The sequence below is a fragment of the Podarcis pityusensis genome (assembly GCF_964106645.2).
Source record: "Podarcis pityusensis genome assembly, chromosome: 8".
NCBI lineage: Eukaryota > Metazoa > Chordata > Lepidosauria > Squamata > Lacertidae > Podarcis > Podarcis pityusensis.
In genome coordinates this window covers 88764428-88788072 of record NC_138033.1, presented here as the reverse complement: position 1 = coordinate 88788072, position 23645 = coordinate 88764428, and the positions used below count along the sequence as shown (strand labels likewise).

Here is a 23645-nt window from a genome sequence, read left to right as displayed (position 1 = left end):
TCCCCCTTGACCCCTGGCTATGCTGACTGGGGCTGGTGGGAGGGGGATCCCAGCATCACCTGGTGGCATGAAAGCTGCTGCCACTGCCGTGTGGGGTGCTTGTGTGCACACAGACATGCGCATCAACATCCCAGGCATGTAGGTGAAGAACATCGTAAGGGGAAGAGCCCACATCACAATTCCAGAGCATGTTGCAGCCTGGCAAAAAGCACAGGAAAGGACAGGCAGCAGGGCCAGTGTGCTCTGGGAGAAAGGGTGTGGCCAGAGGAGAGTCTCAGGAGCTGGAGAGGGAGGCCCAGTTGCCCTATTCCGTCTGCAGAGCTGAGGTTCCCCACCCGTGAGCTACAGCATCTGTCTCAGTCCAGGGTCTGTTCCAGCCTAAGCTGGAGATGCAAGAGCATGTTAAGGAAGAGGCTCCCCTCCGTGCAAATGACCTTGCCATGGCCTTAGTGATGGACTCTGCAAGGAGAGGGCACTCCAGGGATCCAGTAATGGAAGCAATTTGGCATCTGGATCTCTGGACTGCACTGCAGGATTTAGAAAACAACACTCTCTGGGTTTGCATCAGTGCCAACCTTGACTTTTAAAGCGGGATTTTAAAAATGGTCCCGTAGGTGGCAAAGGTGCTGGGGGAGCCTGGAGAAAGCCGGAGGGTTCAGGGTAGAGACCCAGCATTACCCGCCACAGCATGCCAGCATTTGTCAACCTGGTGCACCGCAACTCCCATCAGCTCCTTTATGGGGTGATGGGAGTTGTAGTCCAAAACTCCTGCAGGTGCTGGGTGGGCAAAGGCTACCTTAAGGCTTGTTCCTTCAGCAGACCAGCAGCAGGGCTTGTGGCACAGAGGCAGCAGCCTTCTAAACTCACTTCAAGTGAAAGCAGGCACCACAAGTGAAATATCAAGCAAGGGGAGGCAGATATGGGCTGCAGACTGGAAATCTGACGGGGGATGACAGCGTTCCTCACCCTGGTCCTCCCCACCCTGATGGCCTGAACTAAGGTCCTTGGAACGGAACAGCAAGAAATAAAATAAAATATAATAAAAACCACAACACCTCTGTGCATCAAATGCTGCAAAGTGCAATGGACATAGCAGGGCAGCTCAGGCTGCTTTCCCAGACAGATGCCATCACCCAGCAGTTCCACCCAACTCCACATAATTCTGCACTGGACTGATAAGGAAAGGTTCTAGAGAATTCCACCTTTCATGAAGCAGACAAATTTATCAGCTACAAGACGTCTGGTGCTGTACTCAGCATGTGTGTCAAGTTGCCAGTTTTTGGACTGCATCAAAGAGCAGGCGCTCAGCACAGACCCATTGAGTTCAAAGGCCAGAAACTCCAAAGAGGCATCTGGCTGGATGCTGGGCAAGACGGCTGCATCCAGAAGGGCTCTCTTAAGTTCTTTACCCCAAGCTCTTCTGAATGGTGCCTGGTGCAAAAGACATACACCCAGAATGAAAGAATCCTGAGCCCCAAATTGTGGTTTGAGTAACCAGAAGCTGAGATCACAGCCCTACTGTACAAAAATCCAGTCTAAAATGAAGCTAGAAGTCAGAACAACCCACTTCCAGAGCAAAGCCAACTCCTGCCGCCTGTTCTGGCGAAATGCACAGCTTCTCATGCGTCTCCCAAGAGACAATAGCCATCTTCCCATCAGGAAGTTGCCTGACTCCTAACTTAGCCCACCCAAGAGCAGAGGACAGTGTCTTATTCTGAGTCAGACCATTTCCCCACTGAGTTCAGTACTCCTACACTGGCTGGCAGTGGCTCTCCAGGTTTTACGCAGGGAGTCTTTTGCAGCTGGACCAGGAGATGCGGAGACTAAACCTGCTGGGACCTTCTGCATGCAAAGCAGATGCTCCCCCGAGCTAAGGCTCTTCCAGCCTCAATGCCGCTCTCTGCTCACAGACAATTAGCCCATGGATCTAGCCTGGAACCAGCCGCTTCCTTTCGTCTGCAGGCTCAGAAGTGCATCCTGATGTGGGCTCTTATGTCTTAGCACCAAGCGATCTTCCTCAAACCAAGAAAACTCAACACTTCCACCTAATGGCAAAATGGCGCCTCTACAGTCAAGACCCCTCAAGCACCAGTGTGGCTTGGCGCATTGCTAAGTGTCATCTCATCCCTGGCCAAGATTTCACGGCTGCCTGCTCTGCAGGTCTTTTCCTTGGGTCTCGTGCTGTTCTTTCCCCCTCGCCCCAGCTTCCAAAATCGGAATTACTCCACAAGTATCCATCAGTTGCTGCTGTTTTATTTCTTGCCAGAATTAAGAAATGAACCTGATGTTAGATTAGACACGGGCATTTGACTGAAGATCCCTCTAATGCACTTAGCCGTTTTCACAAAGCAGGAGAAGCAAATGTAAAGAGAGATACAGGAAAACAGGAGGATAGATCCCTGGTGGAGACCCTGCCCCAAGGACCTTATAGTTTAAAGTAAGAAGAAACAGCAAAGCCACTTCCGGCTTGCCCAGGAGGTGGGGTTGCGAGCTTCACGTCCACCCCACGTGAGCGGGGGCTGGTTTCAGCCCCCGCGAGAACAGGGGAATCCCGGCCGGGTGTGCCCCCCCAGCCAGCCAATCGGCTGGCTGGGGGGGCGTGGCCTGGGCTATTTAGGGCCGGCACGGAGGGGGCTCGCCCTCTCTTTGCCGGCTAGCCCTCACGTTTTTTCCCACCCTCCCTCCCTCTAGGTAGGTTTTAGGCACGTTTCTGACTTTGCTATGGACTTCGGTCTGTCGCCGCAAGGGGCATGGTAGGAATTTTTTCCCAATTGGCAATTTACAGCCTTTTAGTTTTTCGCCTACCTCGTAGCAACTCGTCACAACTCTTCGGCATTGGCGGTAGGCATTGGTAAGAAGGGGTTAAGAGGATGTGGGGGGGGAGCGCCATCACCTCCCCCCAGTGAACGAAGGGTGGTCCGTTAAAGGACTCCGGGGGGCGTGGCCCTGTCCGAAGCCTATGGAGGTGTGGGCCAAAGGCACGCCCCAGAGCAGTGACCCGGGGAGCTCCTAGTCGACGTGCCTCGGCAGGAGACTCCCCGATATAGTGTTAACCCTTCCCCGTGTCTCCAGCAAATGGGCTGGAGCCGGATAGTCGATAGGACCAATGCCTAAGCCAATGCCTCTCATTCCTGAACTCAATAAAGTTGTGGCCTAATTCGCCCAATTAACCTTAAATTATGGTGTCTGGTGTCTTTATTTATCCTGGTGGGGGGCGGGAACTCGCCACGCAACAAGGGATGAATGCAAGCAGAGGCAGCCAAGCGTACTTAGGTTTTTGTTAATCTTCAAAGCCATAATGGGAATTGTTCATTAACTCCTCATGGCTATGAACTGCTAAAGCTGCCTGAAACTGAATCTGACCCTGGGACCCTCCAGCCTCCACCAACATGGTGCCCTGAGGATGCTTTGGGTGACAAGTCCCATCAGCGCCAGCCAGCAGGGTCCACAGCTCAGACTCTCAGTCAGCAGTTCTGTGTGCACTTGCCCGGGAGTAAGCCCCACTGAACACAGGGAGATAGTTGGAAGTACAACAGCAGGGACCGTTCAGTTTGTGTGACTTATGGGGTTAATTCTGTTGCTGGTGTGGCTGGAAGCAGACTTTGACTGGCTGGAGATTTTAGTCTGTTGGGAGTTAGCAGTTTCTCCCTGGATTATGTCTGCTTTATTCCAGCTACTTTGCTAACAGAGACTAATGTCTGGAGACACATGCCTAGGATTGCAGCATTTGCTACTACATTACATCCACTCTATACAGTGATACCTCAGGTTAAGAACTTAACTCGTTCCGGAGGTCCGTTCTTAACCTGAAACTGTTCTTAACCTGAAGCACCACTTTAGCTAATAGGGCCTCCCGCTGCTGCCGCGTCGCTGCTGCGCGATTTCTGTTCTCATTCTGAAGCAAAATTCGTAACCCGAAGTACTATTTCTGGGTTAGCGGAGTCTGTAACCTGAAGCATCTGTAACCTGAAGCGTCTGTAACCCGAGGTACCACTGTAGTTAATAACAGTCTTATGTAAACTGCTTGGTGAGATCCACCTGAAAAGTAGTATATAAATATGGTAAATAAATAATAACAAATCACACCAAGCAGGGGAGGGACATTTAGGAACACAGGAGGAGGCTGTCTTATACTGGATCAGACCACTGGTCTATCTAGCTCAGTATTGTCTGAGCAGCAGTGCTTCTTTTAGGCAGGTGACACTCTGAGCCCCACCTGGAGGTGCCAGGGACTGATCCTGGGACCTTCTGAATGGAAGGCAGAGGCTCTGCTGCTGAGATAGGGCCAGGGCTATTTATCCAGAAAAAGAGGTGCCAGAACTCACCAGGAACACCTCCCTTGATGGCGCCCACCAGAGAGGGGCTGGAACCTCTAGCGAGTTCTAGGCTCGTGACTCTAGTGAGCCCTGGATATGGCCCTTCCCTGGCAGTGTGATTCTTTTCCTGGAGGGCGTCAACGGCTGCTATTGCTTTGTCCCATCTCCACTGCTGGAGGCAGGATGCCTCTGGGCACCAGTTGCTGGGAATCACAAGCAGGGAAAGGCCCTGCCTGCCTCGCCCTCCATAAAGGAGTCTAACCCTCCTTGAAAGCCATCCACGTGGATGGCCATCATCCTCAGCTTGGCTGGATCAGCCCAATGGTCCATCTAGCGCAGCATCCTCTTCTCAGAATGGCCAGCCAGATGCCCAGGGAAAGTCCCAAAGGGCTTTCCCCACATGTGCTCAGAGGCAGATCACGTTCAACAGGAGAGAGAGAGAGAGAAGCCACCATGGTTGGAAGCCACTGCCATCCTTCATTAAAAGAATTCATGTGTCTGCCGATTGCCACAGGCAACACACACATGCATGCACACACAGTTAAAAACGTGTGTGCGAGAGACTGTCACACATGACGTTCTACATCAGTCTCGTCCCCTGCAGATGTTTTGGATGAGCGGAAGCTGTAGTCCAAAACATCAGGTGGACCCAAGGCTGGTGAATGCTTGCCTGTTTCCTGCACAGACGAGCCTCTTGTGTTGGCTTTGCAATACGTGAAATGCCTCTTGTTTCCAACAAAGCTGAAAGAGAGCAGCCAACAGAGCTTTCTCCCAACCTCCTGGCTTCCTTTCTGCCATCCCCTCTGCCAGCTGAAACCTTCATATAGCTCCCTCTGACCAACCATCTTGATCTCCCACTTTTAGCAAATTTGATGGTGGGAAAAACGAGTTTTGAACGAGCCAGGCAGCTACTGGCAAGGAGGCCTGTTTCCAGAAACACAAAACTCCTTTGCTGCAATTTGATACAAATGCTGAAGCTGCTCGGGCAGCAAAGTGGAGGGAACTTAGCTTTAGAAAGAGCCAGCCTCCGAGAGTAAGGCTCCGTGACAGCTGGGGTCACTAAGGAGAGTCTCACTGTGGTGCATCCAAGGGTGGCCCCTGACCGCCTGCCCCAGGGGCTGGCACCAAAGTCACAGCCACCGTTCTGTGCGCAGGAGCACACTTGTGAGGCCCCTCAGACAGACTGGATGAGCTGGTGCAGAGGCTCAGAATGTTCCGTTGCTCACAGAATCTAGCAGCTTGCAGTCCAACTTTTGTGAGGCGAGGGAAAGTGGTCCATTTGTCTCACACAGTGGGAAGCTGAGGAACTAGGGAGAAGTCTCAGAATGTAGGGAACCTAAGGAGTATGAGCGAAGAGTCTGAGAGGAAGTACACAGAGCAGGAAGAACTGGAAAAGAGAAGCCTGAAGGGAGGGTGGTTGGAAGACGGGGGAAAGGGCACCAAAGCAAGAAAATCAAAGAAGAAACCTCACAGCACAAACTCAGGAAGGAGCTTTAATTTATTTATTGTCTTTTTACCCCATCTTTTCTCCACAGAGTTCAACGTGTTGCATATGTCTTGTGTCTTCATCCCCACATTTTATCCTCATAACAATCATATGAGGAAGGCTAGGCTGAGAAAGTGTAACTGGCCCAAGGCCCCCTTGTGAATTTCGGGTGGCTGAGGGAGGATTCGAATCTTGGTCTCTCAGGTCGTAGTCCAACACTCTGACCCAGCCTTTCTCAACCTTAGGTTCCCAGACATTGTTGGACTACAACTCCCATGATCCACAGCCAGCAGGGACAGCAATCAGGGATGATGTGAGTGCTAGTCCAACAACATCTGGGAACGGAAGGCTGAGCAAGGCTCCTCTAACCGCTCCACAACACAGGCTTCTTATGCCCTGGTTGGGGCAGGGGGCGTCTTAAGAGACAAGGCATTTCAAGGACGTTGGGGCAAAGCAGGCAGTGGCCCAGAAAGCAGGCATGCAAAGGAGCTTGGGAGTCAGGGAACTGAAGAAAGGAGGAACCAAAGGGAAAGGAGGGGTGGGGGGAGGTGTCTGCGGAATCTGTGTATCGGGCCCAGGGAAAGGAGGGGCTCTGAATAATTAGCAGGAAATATGTAGGCAAGGGAAAAAGAAGAAGAAGAAGAAGAAGAGGAAGAGGAAGAGGAAGAAGAAGAAGAAGAAGAAGAAGAAGAAGAAGAAGAAGAAGAAGAGTGCCAGTCCAAAACATCTGGAAAGTACAAGGTTAGAGAAGGCTGGTAACGTTAATCAGTCTTCAGCACCATGCAGAAGTGTGTGCAGGAGCCGCCCTCACACCCAAAAGCTCCTAGAACTTTGATAAGAAGTTCTTGCTCATTAATCTCTGAGCAGCAAACCTGACATGGGTGGCACTTTCCAAATAGCAAGGTAAGGAGATGCTCCAGAAGGCCACAGCAACCTGGGTCAATAGCCGGATCCCAGAAAATGGGGCCCCTCCTGCAGGAGGTAAGGCAGCCATGGCTCTCCCTGCCTTTGCCCCCAGTCAGCCTAGTCATCCAACCCTCCTCTCCACGCTTCAGGCATAAACCGGGAGACAGGATGGGCTACAAGGGGAGGCAGGGGGCAGGCAGCACAGAGGAACAATATTGGAACATAGCAAGGTGCCTTTTATGAGTCAGACCCTTCATCCATCTAGCTCTATAGTGCCTGCACTGACTGGCAGCAGCTCTCTGGGGTTTCAAGCAGGGTTCTCTCTGAGCCCTACCTGGAGATGCTGCTGGGGATTCAACCTGGGGCCTTCAGAAGGTACTGCAAGCGCTCAGATTTGGTGCGAGACCACTTTCTCTGCTCCTCTGTAGACGAGGCTGCCTGCTACATCTCTGCATGATCCTGCTGCATTGGGCAGAAGGAATCACCCTGCTCTGACCAGTGTAAAGATGCTGCAGAATTACATACCCTCAACTGAGTCTGACTGACGCATCTCTGAATAAGTTTTGACTTGGACTTGCACCTGCTTTCTCCCAACAGTGACTCATGCAGAAGGCCGCTTTTCTGGAGGCAGGCAATTTTGATGCACTCTGCAAGCAAAGCTTTTGGGGTGCCAGCCTCTCACAAAATCCTCCATTGCTGATTTAGTGGTGCAGCCACCAGGGATCTGTAGTGTTGCTTTCCCAGCTTATGATGGACTTACAAAATTTTGAAAGCACAAAGTATGACCAAAATATTAGAAAAGGGGACAATGCGTTGCAATAAGGGCCATACAATAACCTGCAAAACAAATCAATCAAGAGAGCAGCAAAAATATACCCCCAATAGACTGCAAAATGCCCTGGAGCAAGCTTAGAGGCAGTTTTAGCAGTCATGTCCCCTGACCCTGGATTTTTAGCACCACCAGCAAACAGAGGAAGAAGCCACAACACAGACGGCTGAGAACCTCCGCAACACACACACACACACACACACAGGCAACCCATTTCAGAAGCCATTCCCTCCAGCTTCCCAGCAAAAGTCTGCTAACAGAGCATTAATTCTACCAATCTGTTCCCTCTCAGCTTTTTTAGCCAGGTGGAAGCAAGACAAGTTCACACCTGCTTGGCCTAGACATTCTGGACGAAGAAGGCTCAGAGCAGAGAACTGTCTGCTGCGATCTATCCAAGCCCAAAGAGAGAACTCTGGCAAGGCAGCAAACCAACGAGAAGGATTCAGCAAGAGCAAAGAGGAGGCATCTTTCCTGCAGCCCATTCCTGCCAGCTCAGCATATCCGGGCATCCAGGCTGCCCGGCCGGGCAGCAAGGCTTTCAAAGCACCAGCCCTGGGTCTTGCCTTCAAGGAGGTTTGCCAGCTACTCTGGAGAGTGTGGTTTTGAATGCAAGAAATGCAGGGAGTCCCTAATTCTCTCTCTCTCAGCTCATCCAGACTTCCTTTAGTGTCGCGTTTTGAGGCACAGGTCCGTGCTTTAAAGTTCTGTGTCTGACCGTGGTGATTTGGTTTGGTTTTTTTGTCCCAGCGCTCCTCTCAGAAAAACCAGCATTTTACTGTTGAATCGGCACAAATGGCAATTGGGTTTTCTGCTGTTTGTTCCAATCAATGGTAAAACACAAGTTTTGCCAGGGGCAGCACCAGGACCCAAAACAGCAACCATCACTCAGACACAGAGCAGATTGCACCCAAGCCTGTCTACAGCAGCTAGCAAAAGAAGTGCAGAAACAGGCAGCCGGTGTTGTAGGTTTCTGTTGCATTTCAAAAGCCTGCAGAACCTGTGTGACCATTAGCAATAGTGGTGCCTGGTATACCAAGGCGAGCCAGGCTCCTTCCAAAAAGCCTGCGGACACCTCTCTCTTGAGTGTGGGTGATGCTGTTTTGGCTGCATTAGAGTCCACCCTCAGAAAATCAGTTTGCTACTATAAGGAGGTACCTCCAGCCAGTCCTTTTTTTCCTGGGGGTACTCAAGGGTACACCGTGCTGGCCCCTATCCCTCCCCCCAAATGTTAGAAGTGTGGCACTTCCTGCAACAACTGCATGGTGAATACTGGCACCTTCTTTTCTTTTCTTTGAAAAAGCACTGCTGCCTGCCTGCCTCTGGGTCAGGGGTCAGCAAACTTTTTCAGCAGGGGCCGCTCCACTGTCCCTCAGACCTTGTGGGGGGCCGAACTACATTTTGAAAAATAATAATGAACGAATTCCTATGCCCCACAAATAACCCAGAGATGCATTTTAAATAAAAGCACACATTCTACTCATGTAAAAACACGATGATTCCCAGACCATCCGTGGGACAGATTTAGAAGGCGATTGGGCCGGATCCAGCCCCCGGGCCTTAGTTTGCCTACCCAGGCTCTAAGTCAAGTCTAGGATTGAAAGGACACCCAAGCAAAATCTGCTGTAGCAATACTTACTCTGCACTGGCCCCATTGCCATATGGAACCCGACATCGCCGCTGCTTGCTCCAGGAAAGCAAGTGGATCCCCCCAATGCTTTCAGGCTGCACACTCAAAGGATGGGGCTCACTGCTGAACTTTCTTCAGCCACACAGACGCTCCACACCAGGAGTGGCAGATAGAAGGAGTGGCAGATAGAAGTTGAGATGGGGCACACCATAATCGGCAGGCACAGAGATGCTGCAGCGCCTGCTGCAGGGGAGGCCCCCCCTTCTGGGACTGTGAGATTATACAGAAGGCAGGACAGCAGAGCTCATGAACTCTGCCTTATCACAGAACACAGTCCATAAACAAGCTCACGGCTTGGGATGATTTCGTTGTAGCCATTAAATAAAGCATCACTGGCAGATGTAGCAAGGAGACCAAGCAGATAATAAGCCTTGGCATTGACGTAGCGTTGTTTTAATTTTAAAAATGTTACACCTCACCCTTTGTCACCTTGCTCTAAGGTAGCTTTGCACATTCCTAGCCTAATGTAGAGTGCATTCCTAGTGGGCAGAGCAATTTGCATACATTAGCCCAGTAATCTTCACAACAGCCCTGCAAATAAAATAGGCTATTGCTTTTATTGTTGTCACTGTGTCTTCTTCTTCTTCTTCTTCTTCTTCTTCTTCTTCTTCTTCTTCTTCCCTGCCCATCTGACTGGGTTGCCCCAGCCACTTGTTAGTTGCTTGTTACCTACAAGGTCCCTGTCATTGTCTGCATTGTAAATCAGGGAAGGGTTGTAGCTCAGGTGTAGAGCACCTGCTGTGCATGCAGAAGGTCCAAATGGCAACATTTCCAGGGGGTGCGGGTGAGAGAGACTCCTGCTTAAAAACCTCAGCCAGCCACTGTAGACAACACTGCGCTAGATGGACTAGTGGTCTGGCTCAGTCTATGGCAGCTTCCTGAGTTTCTAAACTAGTTGCCCCAAGCTCAGACTGCATCGCTCTTACAAGCCACTCTGGAGTTCCTGTAGCAATAACTTTCAGCACTTTGGAACTAAGCTAAGTTTTTCTGTCTGAGCAACTTTTTCTGAATGCTGTATAGATATGGCTATGAATCTGACCTTTGGGGAGTTTGTAAGTAAACCATTTTTAACTTACCAAACACGTGATCTTTTTCTATGCTAGGGAAGAGGGAAACTTTGGAACTCATATTTTAAAGGTCTAATAGTCAATATTGCCACTCTGCATATTTTGTGATTTAAAATCTCTGCTGGGCTTTTCTCACCCAAGAGTAGTTGGCCCAAACCTGGATCTTGGCATCCAGGGAATTCTCCTTTCTATATATCTCTTTTATGTCCTTTGCATCAACGTATTTGCCCTAATGAATCAGCTTCCATGGAAAAGCTCTGAGTAGTCTGGGGAGCTCCAGAACTGTGAGTCACATTTGTTTCAACATGGCAGTAATGGGAGAGTTTCCTGAGGGACTGTGTCCCATACTGATCAGTGGGAAGCAGCAAAGAAATTCCACCCCAGAGGCAGAAGCACTTTCCAGACTGCAGCTCAAGTCCCTTAGCCTTATAAAGAAACTGGCAGCATATATATATTTTCCATGGAGAGTAGAAGCCTTGCTAATTTTCAGTATCTTGAATGCACCTCTGCAATTCTCAATAGAAATCTGCATTCTAGGATTTACAGCATCGTCACAGACACAAAGGTATCTTCACCTTCAAGTCTTGCACTGTTTTCACTCATTCTTAAGAATGATTTAATGGATGTTATGTCTCCTTGCGTGGGGAAGGAGACTGACAAAGATTATAAAATAAAGATGAGATAGAGGCCCTTGCACAGCTCAGGCCAAAGCATGACTAATCTTCAAGCTTTCGTCAGGTCATCTCCGCTGGCCTTTCACTGTCCAAAGGGCTTCTCTCCACTAGTTTTGCTTACTTGTTTGCACTTCCCGCTTTGGCCAAGGGAAAGAGCCCCAAAGCATAGAAAGGGCAGGAAGGGAGAGCAGACAAGAGCCATTTAAAAAGGGGAATATAAAACAGCAGCACAGAGTTGAATAGCAGATCCAGGGGGCACAGAGAACTCAAACAGGATTTAATTCCAGTCTGCATGTTTAAGTGAACCAACTAGATTCACATTTCCTGGTCTAATATGCAGGTCGGAATGCAGTTTTCCTAATTTTGCCGTACAATGTGTAAAAAAATGTGTAATGATACAGAAGCTAGAAGGGAGAAGAGTCGGTGGAGGAAGATTGGAAGAAATTCAAAGACTATCTTCAGAAACATTGTAAAATTAAAGAATGTTAGAGCGATGTTGGACTGAAAATAAGCGGTTTCCAGCTGTACAGGTTAAAGTTAATGATAGAATAAGATTAAGATTAGGATTAAAAATGTTTAAAGAAATGGAAATTTGACAACTAAGAGGGAAAATTTTAATGTTATATTATATTAAGATTAAAGACCGGGTTTAAAGAAATTGAAGATATATATTATAATATTATATTAAAGTTAAAGATTGGGATTAAAAAAGTTGAAAAGAAATAGCTGGACAAACAATTTGGATTGGAATACAAAAGAGGGAGGTATGAGGAAGTCCAGAAAATAAGTTAACTAAAAAAACGGAAATGGAAAAGAGATATTGTTTTTAATTGTTAGGTTTTTTGTTTTTTATTGTTGAACTGTGTTCTTTTCTGTGTGTTTTTGTTATTTTTTTTCTTTTTTTTGAGATATGTATTGTGTATGTTTTTCTTTTCTTCCTTTGTTGTTCAAAACTTAAATAAAAATTATTTTAAAAAAAAAAACAGAAGCTAGAAGGAACAGACTTAGGAATGAATACCTCTGAAACTGGCAAAGACAGGAAATGGATTGATTATTTGTCCTTAGTAAGTAAGGACAAGGAGTTTGCACTGCACACAGTATTTGCTTGCCTGAAATGTTCTGCAACCTTCCTGAAGACTCCTGGAATTCCACCCACCAGCGGCGTAGCGTGGGTTGTCAGCACCCGGGGCAAGGCAAGTAATTTGCACCCCCTAACCCAGGGCAAGGCAAGTAATTTGCGCCCCCTAACCCCTAACCTGCCGCCGCTGCCAGCTTCTTCTTGCTGCTGCCTGGGCTGGGGTATTTACGGTAAGGTAGCCACGGCGGCGGCGGCGGGTCCGTGTCAGGTGATCTGAGGCGAGTTGCCGCTGGCGCTGCCGCCCAAATGACGCCGCTTGCCCGGAGGAGGAGGAGGGCAGAGAGGTGAGGAAAATGCAACATGGCCCAGCAGCTGCAGCGCGGGGACCGCGGCGAGCGCTGAGAGCCGCTGCCAGCTCGTCGGTTCCACAAGACATGGGGCTCTGCTACAGCCTGCGCCTGAGGCTCTTCGGCGACTCCAGAGGCGGCGAGCATGCCCCCCCCAGATGTTGCGCCCGGTGTGGCCGGCCCCCCCTGCACCCCCCACGCTACGCCACTGCCACCCACATTTACTTTCTTTTCATACAACAATTCCAAGAGCTACCAGGAAAGCTACAAAGACCAAACCTCCAGCTATCTGCCCTCAAGAAATCAAAATGGCAAAAAGAGGCACAGGTCTGGTATGACGAGGGGGAGAAAAGCTTCTTTCTCCCTGTCCACCTTCTCAACCCCAGGAAGATGTTTCTCCACTTCCTTCTGAGTGCAAAATTAGACATTATACAAAAGATGCATGAAGATTCTCCTGCCACAAAGGAACACAGATTAGTGGTCCCCAGAGGACCTCTGCTCCCCCTTTGCTCCCTGCTGGTGGTCCTCCTCTTTACATGGGGAAAGGGAAGGGCCGCTTGTGCAATTTATAAGTTGAAGGGTCTGACAATGCTGGGAATTCGGATACAGACCTAGCTGGGTGGCAGGGTTGTGCTTCCAGAGGACCTGTTCACTGAGCATTTAACCCTGATTTGCTTGCAGGAAGATTAGAGAACTTTATGTCAAAGCAGGTTATATCCCACACTTCCCATCATTTCCCCATCACTTTCCTTATTGCAAAAAAACCCCCTGATTTTTGGAGGAAGTCATAGAATCTGAGAGCTGGAAGGGATCCCGAGGGGCATCTAGTGCAACCCCCTGCAATGCAGGCATTTCAGCTAAAGCATCCCTGACAGATGACCATCCAAGCTCTGCTTAAAAACCTCCCAAGGGAGACCATTCCACTGTTGAATAGCTATTACTGTCAGAAAGTTCTTCCTGATGTTTAGCTGGAATCTCCTTTCTTGTAACTTGAAGCCATTGGTTCGAGTCCTACAAGCATGCTCCCACTTCCACGTGACAGCCCTTGAGATATTTGAAGATAGCTATCATGTCTCCTCTCAGTCTTCTCTTTCCCAGGCTAAACATACCCAGCTCCTTCAACCGTTCCTCATAAGACTTAGTTTCCAGACCCCTGATCATCTTGGTTGCCCTCCTCTGCACACATTCCAGCTTGCCAACATCCTTCTTAAATTGTGGTACCCAGAATCAGACACAGTATTCCAGGTGTGGTCTGACCAAGGCAGAATAGAGTGGTACAATTACCACAAAGGGGTTTGTTGTTCAAGAGTGCAAAATTAGCAATAACTGCATAACCTGAACTTGGCAGTATGTGATGGAATCCCACCCAAAAATAACACCAGCCTGGAAGTGCCCAGAAGAATCTATGTAATATTTTGGCCTTGACAGTAAGGCCACAAAACTTAACAGCTCACAACAGCTTCACTCTGATCCCATGTAAGTCCCTTGTAGCCAAGGGCTGTAGCTCAGTGGTAGAGCATCTCCTCCACATGCAGAAGGTCCTGGGTTCAATCCCTTTCATCTGCAGGTGAAACCTTGGAGTGCAGACAATACTGAGTTAAAAGGGCCAGCGCTCTGCCTTCTCATAAAGAGAGTTGCTATGATTTTAAAGGAAAAGCAGCTGTGGGAGTTGCCCCTTCTTTCAATGAGGATGGAGTGTTGGAGCACTTAACCCTCTCACTCCCTATTATTTTCTTCACTCACAATGGCTTGTCCTCCAGGACAAGGTCCTGCATCTTACCCCTTCAAGCTAGGAAACGAGGATTTTTGAGGGATTCATTCATTTGTTTGTTTGTTCATTCATTCATTCATTCATTTATCTATCCATCCCTCCATCCATCCTCACATCTCTATATCCCACCTTTCCTCAATTGACTTGTAAGTGGCATCTATGGCTCTCTCCTTTCCCATTTTATCCTTACAAAACCCTGTAAAGCAAATTAGGCTGAGAGAGAGTGACTGGCCCAAAGTCACCCTACTAACCTTCAGGGCTGGGCAAGGATTTGAATCCAGGCCTCCCAGGTCCCAATCCAAGACTCTGGCCGCTTAACACCGTGCTGCATCCACTTTCAGAGTGAAATCTCCCACATACAGACCTCGCACGGATACTGTTTGCGCATCTTTAGGCTAAGGCCTAGTCTAGCTGTCATTCATCAGGGCATCAAAGCCAGGCAGGATGCAGTGATTTAATACAGGGATCACTAATTGTTTTTGTTAGCTATTTGCAGATGGCAGAGGCTCCAACCTGGAGAGATTTATCTGTCTTGCTCCATCAATTACTTTGCTACTTTAATCACATCCTTCCAAGCACTCTCCCATTGATTGGCCTGTTTACATCTCACCTCCCTCAACCCATCGCTCTTTCTTGTCAGGGCTGGAGGAATGAGTGAATGCCCCCTCCATCACATGCAGCTAGCTATGGCATCCTCTTTGGGACAGAGATACCCCTGACAGGACTGAGAGATGGGTTAATATTCTAGAGAGAAAGACACCCGACTGTCTTTCTAATGCAACAGCAGAAGTACTATCTATGCACTGGGAGTTTGATAAGGAGGGGGCAAGTTAACGCAGAATGAGCATCTGCACAGTCATTTAAAGAAAAAAGCAGCAGAGGAAAAGCTTCATTCCAAAATAAGGTCTGCTAGGTGCACGGACCACTTGATGCAATTTTAAGAACCATTTATGTCAGGAACCTCAGGCAAAAAGATATTGGAACCTGAGGCCAGAAGCTTTAGCAGGCTGGCTGTTTTCTGGGATTCTGTTCAAGTCCAAAAAAAAGTGAGGAATGTGATATTGGGAGTATAATTCTTGGGAACATCAACCTGGGGGGGGGGGGGGACAAATTTCTAGCCTTTGAGGCTGTGAAGAGAGTGGCTGCAACAGTTGCTGTGGTGAACCTTGGCTTGGCCAGTGCCAAAGGAGTCTCCATAACAATTTTTTTGTAAAAGTAAAAATCCCTGCATCTAGAAAGTTGGCATGCTGAAAAGAAGAATTCTGACAGGCTAGTTTTTTATGTGCTATCGGGTATTTTTATATTAGGGCATCCTCTTGCAGTCTGGAGCGGGACTCCATCTCATCTATTGCTTGTGAGAAACAATAAATACAGAAGGCCCTCAAATGTTCAAATCATGTCACATGCATAGGTTCCCTCCTTCTCGTTACAGCAACCTTGTAAAGTAGGTCAGAATTAATGCTTCCATTTCCAGGTGGGGGAGCAGAGGCTAAGAAAGTATTAGACAACCCACTCCAATTATCAAGGTCCTCATGAAGATAAGATGTGAACAGCTGCACCTCAGTCTCCTAGCCATTTAAACTATACCGCTTAGGCCTAAGAGTGCAGAAGACCATGGTGTATCTGGCCAAATCCCAAAAGCTGGAGAAGCAAGGGAGCAGGATTTGCATTTGTCAGGAGGACTGGATCTCAGGGCCTTCTCAGAGCAGGAGCAGAATAAGTTCTGCAGGTAAGCAGATACCTGCAAGTCAGCCACATTTGCATCCTTGATTCAGCTCAAAGAATTGCTTCCTTCCAGGGCAGAAACAACTGGCACAGGGAGAGGAGCGCTGCAGCTGCTCCGACCCCAATCTATCCAATCTGGAGTGGCTTTAGATGACACGGCGCCATCTGGTGGCCACTTGAAATGTCACTCCACAACAGCTGTCCCCCCTCCAGAAAGAGAGAGAGAGAGAGAGAGAGAGAGAGAGAGAGAGAGAGAGAGAGAGATGAAGCTGCTGGCCATCTTTTCTGTGTCCCTGCTGTGGTACAGCAATCTGTGCAGCCATACCATGCAGCCAGCTGGCTCCGCATGGTCTGACTCAGTATCAGGCAGCTTCCTATGTTCCTGTGTTGCATTTCCTACCATGCCCCTATTTTGCATTTCCCACAATGCACCTGTGTTGCATTTCCCATCATGCCCCAAATGAGCAAACTTCCATGGTATTGTGGGAAATGTAAACAGGGGGCAGCTTTCCAACCCAGCTGCTGTTGTCAGATAAGACTGCAGCCTTGGACGGCCACTGACAGCAGCATCCACCCACACCCGCAACTGGAATACGCATTGCTATGCCGTCAGACACCACCCTGAGTCGGCTTGGCATCTGGGTTCCCAGCTGTCCTAAGAAGGGGACAAAGGGGGCCCACCTAGTCCAGCAGCCTGCTCCCACAGGGGCCAAGCAGATGCCCCACTGGGAAGCCCCCAAGTGGGACAGGAGCACAAGAGCAGTGCCCTCCCTACCCATTTCCCCCAACAAATGATATGCAGAGACATGGAACCATAGGGCTGTAGAGTTGGAAGGGGTCCCGAGGGTCATCTAGTCCAACCCCCCACAGTGCAGGGATCACAGCTAAAGAATCCCTGACTGGTGGTCATCCAACCTTTGTTTGAAAACCTAGAATGAAAAAGAGTCCACCATCTTCCAATGTAGTCCATTCTACTATCAAACAACGGCAGCTAAAAAAGCCAATGTGACGCGGCAGCTAAAACAGCCAATGCAATTCTGGGCCTCATCAATAGGAGTATAGCATCTAGATCAAGGGGAGTAATAGTGCCACTGTATTCTGCTCTGGTCAGACCTCACCTGGAGTACTGTGTCCAGTTCTGGGCACCACAGTTCAAGAAGGACACTGACAAACTGGAACGTGTCCAGAGGAGGGCAACCAAAATGGTCAAAGGCCTGGAAACGATGCCTTATGAGGAACGGCTAAGGGAGCTGGGCATGTTTAGAATCATAGAATCATAGAGTTGGAAGAGACCACAAGGGCCATCGAGTCCAACCCCCTGCCAAGCAGGAAACACCATCAGAGCACTCCTGACATATGGTTGTCAAGCCTCTGCTTAAAGACCTCCAAAGAAGGAGACTCCACCACACTCCTTGGCAGCAAATTCCACTGTCGAACAGCTCCTACTGTCAGGAAGTTCTTCCTAATGTTGAGGTGGAATCTTCTTTCTTGTAGTTTGGATCCATTGCTCCGTGTCCGCTTCTCTGGAGCAGCAGAAAACAACCTTTCTCCCTCCTCTATGTGACATCCTTTTATATATTTGAACATGGCTATCATATCACCCCTTAACCTCCTCTTCTCCAGGCTAAACATGCCCAGCTCCCTTAGCCGTTCCTCATAAGGCTTATGCTTAGCCTGGAGAAGAGGAGGTTAAGGGGTAATATGATAGCCATGTTCAAATATATAACAGGATGTCACATAGAGGAGGGAGAAAGGTTGTTTTCTGTTGCTCCAGAGAAGCGGACACGGAGCAATGGATCCAAACTACAAGAAAGAAGATTCCACCTAAACATTAGGAAGAACTTCCTGACAGTAAGAGCTGTTCGACGGTGGAATTTGCTGGCAAGGAGTGTGGTGGAGTCTCCTTCTTTGGAGGTCTTTAAGCAGAGGCTTGACAACCATATGTCAGGAGTGCTCTGATGGTGTTTCCTGCTTGGCAGGGGGTTGGACTCGATGGCCCTTGTGGTCTCTTCCAACTCTATGATTCTATGATTCTATGATTCTAACTCTTCCCATAAGAAAGTTGTTCCTAAAGTTGAGTCGGAATCTCCTTTCTTGTAATTTCAACCCATTGGTTCAGGTCCTCCAGAGCAGTAGAAAACAAACCAGTTCCCTCTTCCGTGTGATAACCCTTGAGATATATGAAAATCTCTTCTCAGTCTCCTCTTTTCCAGGCTAAACGTCCTCCACTCCCTCGACCATTCCTCATAAGGCTTCTTCCAATCCTGGAGGTACTGTATCACCCATCACAACTAGCAACCATTTTGTGGAAGTGAATTTCCATGGTTTAACGGTGCACTGTGTGAAGACTTCCCCTCATCTGCTCTGAGTCCCCCACCATTCAGCTCCCTGCCTAGTCCATCTGCAGCGCTTCCAAGACACGTCCAGGGGCAGAAGTTCTACACTTCAAGGATGCCATCTGGGATGCCCCAGTGTCAGTCCCTGTCCACCAGGTCCTGCAGAACCCTGGCCCCAGAGCTGCCCAGGAGCCAGGCCCGCCAAGCTCAGTGCTGACTACACTGGCTGACAGCATCTCTCCATCTTCTTCAGGCTGGGGACTGAGCCTTTTGCAGGCACGGCTGCTGCTGTCCCCACCCTGTTGGGTGAGGAGGCTTCTGCTGTGCTCCTACTCCCTATCTGTGATTGCTGCGCTATACTTGATCCCTGCCAGCCTCTGGCTAAGTTGGACTGACAGGCCCCTCACCTGACTTGCTGGATCCTGACTCTGGCTAATGATCTGGAGAACTTCCCAGTGGGCTGTATTAATAGGCTAGATCCTCCCTCCAGATGACCCATTTATTGGGAATTCGCCCCAATCTGCTTGCACAAGGCTTGTGGGAGATTTATGCAACATCCACTTTTGTGGGGCACTGGTTTTGGTTCTTATGTATGGGATTTTTACAAAAATGAGTATTCATCTCAAATCGTTTGCATGGAGGTTACATAAGTCTTCCAGTTCATAAATTGTTCATCTCATCATTTGGGGGACATATCGCTGACTGTTTCCTAACCACACGAAGCCTCTGGTTTTTTAATGTGTGTTTATTGTGCCTGGACAACAGAGCACTTTAATTGCACAAACCTGTTATGCGACTTGAGTTTCCTGTGAAACTCTGGCCGCCCGGAGGTGATGCTGGTGCCCAAAATCCATCACCTGGGGCAGGTGCTCCACCCTGCCTCATGCAAGGGATGCCTCGGCAGTGGCAGGCAACAGGGATGCCTTCCATCAGCAGCCATGCCTGCAGGTCAGCCAGGCGGCCTCCTTCTATGGAGGACAGCCCTCTGTTGAAAGGAATCTTCTGCTTGAAGGACTGTCTGGTCCAAGTCCAGTCAAAAGATGAAGAACCGTAAGACGGTACAGCAGGAGGATGTTCATGTTGCCCATTAGCATCTGGAGCACAGAAAGAGCAGGTGTGTGGCTCACCTGGCTGAAGTTCAAGGGGACGTGGCTTTTTCAGAAAAGATTCCTGTGCAAGTCAAGGCAATGTGCACAGGGTAATTTGCGTCAGGAAATTTTCAGTTTGCCCTGGTAAATTTCCCAGTGTGGTGGAGAGGGATCCTAATTTAGCATGTTCATTCTACTTGTACTCCGCAAACATTACTGAAACCTTTGAACGTGCCAAGCTTGCCTCATATTGATTTGTAATTGGTACCCCTTCATGGTTACGCATGGACTGTGTCCCAGTTCACAGTGCAGTGGCTGGACTGCGACCTGGGAGGCCAAGATTCAAATCCCACTCAGCCAGGAAACTGACTGGATGACCTTGGGCTGCCTCTCAGCCTAATGCACCTCACAGGGTTGTTGTGGAGATAAAGTGGGGTGGAAGAGAACCCTATATACCACACTGAAATGCAGTAGACAAAAAAAAGACTAATCTATAAATAACTTATGAAATGGAAAACATTCCATGGAAAAAATAAATCACTAGAACAATTTCCACTTCATATAAATGCAGTTTTACCCTGCTATGGGGAGGTGTATTGTACGTATAATAAATTAATTTTAAACATGCATCCATTCACATAAATTAGCATATGCAAATAGTATGATGTCCTGTGCCCTCTCTCGTCCTCCTTTCAAGTGATGCACAATTGCCCTCACATCTACCTATCAAGCAGGACACTTGAATTCTATCTGCATCCACAGAAACGTGAAGGTTTTGGTTTTTCCTTAAAAGAAAAATACTGAGAAAATAAAAAAGTCAAAAACAATACAAGCCTGCCTCCTGCTTCATTCTGAACTAGCAAGAACACACCACTGGATTCTTGTGAGGTGGAGAGGGAAAACCAGCCTCCTTTTAGGTCAGGGGAGACTGCAGCAGATATCAGTCTACAGCAACAGATCTGTGACCACATCTCAGTAACTATCCATCACCCACAAACGGCAGGGGCCCAAAACACAAATTCCCAGCAGCCTCTCCTACCTCACGTGCCCTTTGCTGTGCTTAAAATAATCTGGAGGCCTTACAGGCTGCTTCCACCTCTCCTTGTGTGTGAGGAAAGCCCCAGGGAACAGCCCAGGCTTTGCATCCAACAAAACAAAAATCCCACAAGCATCTCCAGGCCAGCTCTTCTCTCGGTTACACAGCTGGCTGGCTTGCTGTTCCTGGCTGGCAAGCAGAGGACAACTAGGTCACTACAGACAGGCAGAGGCATGGTCCCCAGGAAAGACAGGAATGAAAGGTGGGGAGGAGAGTCAACTCAGCTCGCATTTAAAGAAGAACATAACCAGGAGCTCAGAGTAACTCACAGAAGGGAGCAGGGCAGAAGCAGCCGTCATGCGCAGGATAGATGCAGATTCCCAGCAGAAGCAATCCAGGGCAGGCATGGGGGAGGTGTGGCCACCCAATGCTGATGGACTCCAACTCCCATCAGCCCCAGCCAGCACAGCCAACAGTCCGGGGTGGTGGAAGTCACAGTCCAGTGACATCTGGAGGGCCACAGGGTAGCCAGCATGATGCTCTTCAGCTGGACCACAACGCCATTCTTAGAAACTCAGATATAAAAGCGAGTCGCCAAATGGCAACTTAAACTTGGGTTTCAGTTGCCTCAGTAGAATGTCTAGCTGCCATTTCCTTTTGCAAGATTACAAAGCAAAAAACAAATTGTTTCTCTTGTCAACATTAATATATTTAACAATTCAGTCACATTTTTTACCAGTTAGAGTAAAAAGAAAATTCTCAAGACATGTTAACTCTGCATCTTTTGCTGCTGTGCTGCCACGTGAGTCAGCCAACTAGTGTAGTGGTGCAACAACAAAAGACACTGCTGCCCACCAGCCAAGGAGATGGTGAAGATGTCAGTCACCAAACCTGGCAACCATAAATCTCCACTTGGTCACAAATGGATAGTCGTGAGTTACAAAAAGTGACTGGCAACCAGGGAATTTTGAACACTGCAGAATTCCGAGGATTCCTGACCCCTGGCCATGCCCCTACGACACCTGGAAGTCATCATGTCGGCCATCTTTGATTCCAGGGGTTTTGGTAGGAGGTAATTTGGCAGTGGAACCAGTGGCCCAAATCCGCCTTGCCCAGGACACCTACATCCTTGGCAGTGAGTCTGAGTCTCTTGCCACACAGATCTTTGGCTGCTTGGATTGTCACCTGCCTCAAGCAAGGCTCACAACTGAGCGACACTGGCACCAAGCATCAGAGGTGCCTGATGCTGTGCCCAAGGGCAAATCACTTCTTAATTACTGCTTACAGTGCAGGTTCCTGCTTCGGCTTGGGCTGCTGCCAGCCCCGGGGACATGCCAAGGCCCTCAGCTCTGCTCGTGGTTAATTGACCCCTGCTATCGATCTGGTTTGAATCCATTGACCCTGTTTGTGACCGAGAGAGAAAGAGAGGGGTTTTGTTTCCTTGCTGGGCAGATGTTCCAAGAGCAGCAGTGACAAAACCCAAAACCTTGTGTAGGGGGGCACATGATGAGACAGTAAATGTATCAGTCCTTGGTAGAGCAGACGCTCCAGAAGAGGGGGTGATTCAACTAGAAAGAGGACTCAGATTTGCATGTGCCCATTTATATGTCTCAGTGCCATCAGGGTTGCCGGGGAGTGGCCCCAGCCAACAGAATGGCTGGGGCAGGTTCCATTGGGGGTGGGTGCGCTGGGACACCAGATCTCAGGGATCACAGGGAGGAGGAGGAGTTATGCTAAGACCAGAACACATCATTATCGAGGAGGCAGGTTTAGTCATTGTTTGAAGACCGGAAGGATGCTGGAATCAACAAAGGAGACCCACATGACCTGAAGGTGCTGCTATGCAATGTCAGGTCAATGATTCATAAGACCACTGCCATCCACGACTTGATCATGGATTATATATACACACACACATTATAGATAGATAGATAGATAGATAGATAGATAGATAGATAGATAATTGTCCAGTAGCACCTTAGAGGCCAACTAAGTTTGTTCTTGGTATAAGCTTTCGTGTGCATGCACACTTCTTCAGGTGTTGTTGTTGTTATCAAAAGAAACCTGAGGCATCTCCCCTGACGTATGCCAGCGGAGGACAGGCAACTTCAAGACCCCTCCTGCTCTCATAGGAACACAGGAAGCTGCCTTAGAGTGAGTCAGACCACTGCATTGTCTCCCAGTCCCAGCCCTGCCTGGAGGGGCCAAGGATCAAACCTGGATGTGGAGTGGACGCTGTCCTCTGAACAGGAGGACACATGGGCATAGCCAGGGGGCAAGGGGCACAGCTGCCCCCCCCCCCTGCAAATCAAGTAAATAAATAAAAATACTCAACTAACTGATCAATCATGTTGAAGATAGCTCAGTTCTGCCCCCCCCCCAAAAAACCCCACAACCCTAGCTACGCCCATGGGGGACACAGAAGCACGCAATTCTGGGGCACTTGGGAGTTGAGAGGGTGATCTCTCAGGACTGCTCATCTCCACCTACAGAAGAACAAGGAGAGCCTGGAGGGGAAAGGAAGCCAAGGGAATGCAGTATGATCAAGAACTTAGGTCAAACTCTAAGCTGTCAGGATGACCCACAGCTAGATGCAGCCTCCGTCAATGGTGCCTTTTTGAGATGGCGGGGCTCCCCTCTGGTCCATGATGCTGCACACACACACACACACACACACACCGACTGCTCCCAAAGTGCCATTCAGTAGCATCTGTGGGTTCCTGTGCCTCCAGCCTTCAACTCTGGAACTGCTTAGCCCTTTAAATAAACGCTTCCCTGGCAGTATCAGGGGCTGGAATCCAATTCATTTCTGATCAATATCCTGGCTACAGCCCAGGACAAGGCTGGAACTTACTCAGCTTGTTACATTTTCTCCAGAGATATGGCAGGCCACGTGGAAACGCTGGCACAGCAAAAATACCCAGGTTTGGTGGTGTGTGAGAAACTTGGGCTCCATTCACACCATACATTTTATTTATTGATTTCATAAAATTTATATACTGCCTACTGGTAAGAAGAAACCTTAAAGGGGTTACAACACTTTAGAATGGGTGGATGATGCCCTGCATGGTTCCTTCCAGCGACTCCTGCCACCAAGATGGTACCAGACGTCTTGCTCCGCTTTCCTTTGGAACACATCAGCGAGGGGAGTCTTGTCATCTGGGCAGCCCAGGACCCCCAGACACATCGCCCAGCCTTGCACCCTGGTGAATGTCAACGGTTTGACTTCACCCCCGAGGCCACTCCGTTGTCTCTCGAGACAATGCCACCTTTTCCTCCAATTAGCTCATGGTTCTCCT

At 48.9% G+C, this 23645-nt stretch overlaps 1 protein-coding gene across 10 annotated transcripts in view; it reads right to left on the bottom strand.

The window, feature by feature from the left end:
• The window catches only part of ANK1 (ankyrin 1), a 175901-nt gene that overhangs the window by 113446 nt on the left and 38810 nt on the right, over positions 1-23645 (bottom strand). The window contains exon 1 of one of the 10 annotated variants that reach the window (XM_081016444.1): positions 9174-9328. The exons of the other annotated variants lie outside the window; for them this stretch is intronic. Coding sequence (XP_080872570.1) covers positions 9174-9209 — 36 coding nt within the window. The 5' untranslated portion in view covers positions 9210-9328. Of the gene's footprint in view, positions 1-9173; positions 9329-23645 lie in introns of those variants that run through there. 10 annotated transcript variants of the gene reach the window in all.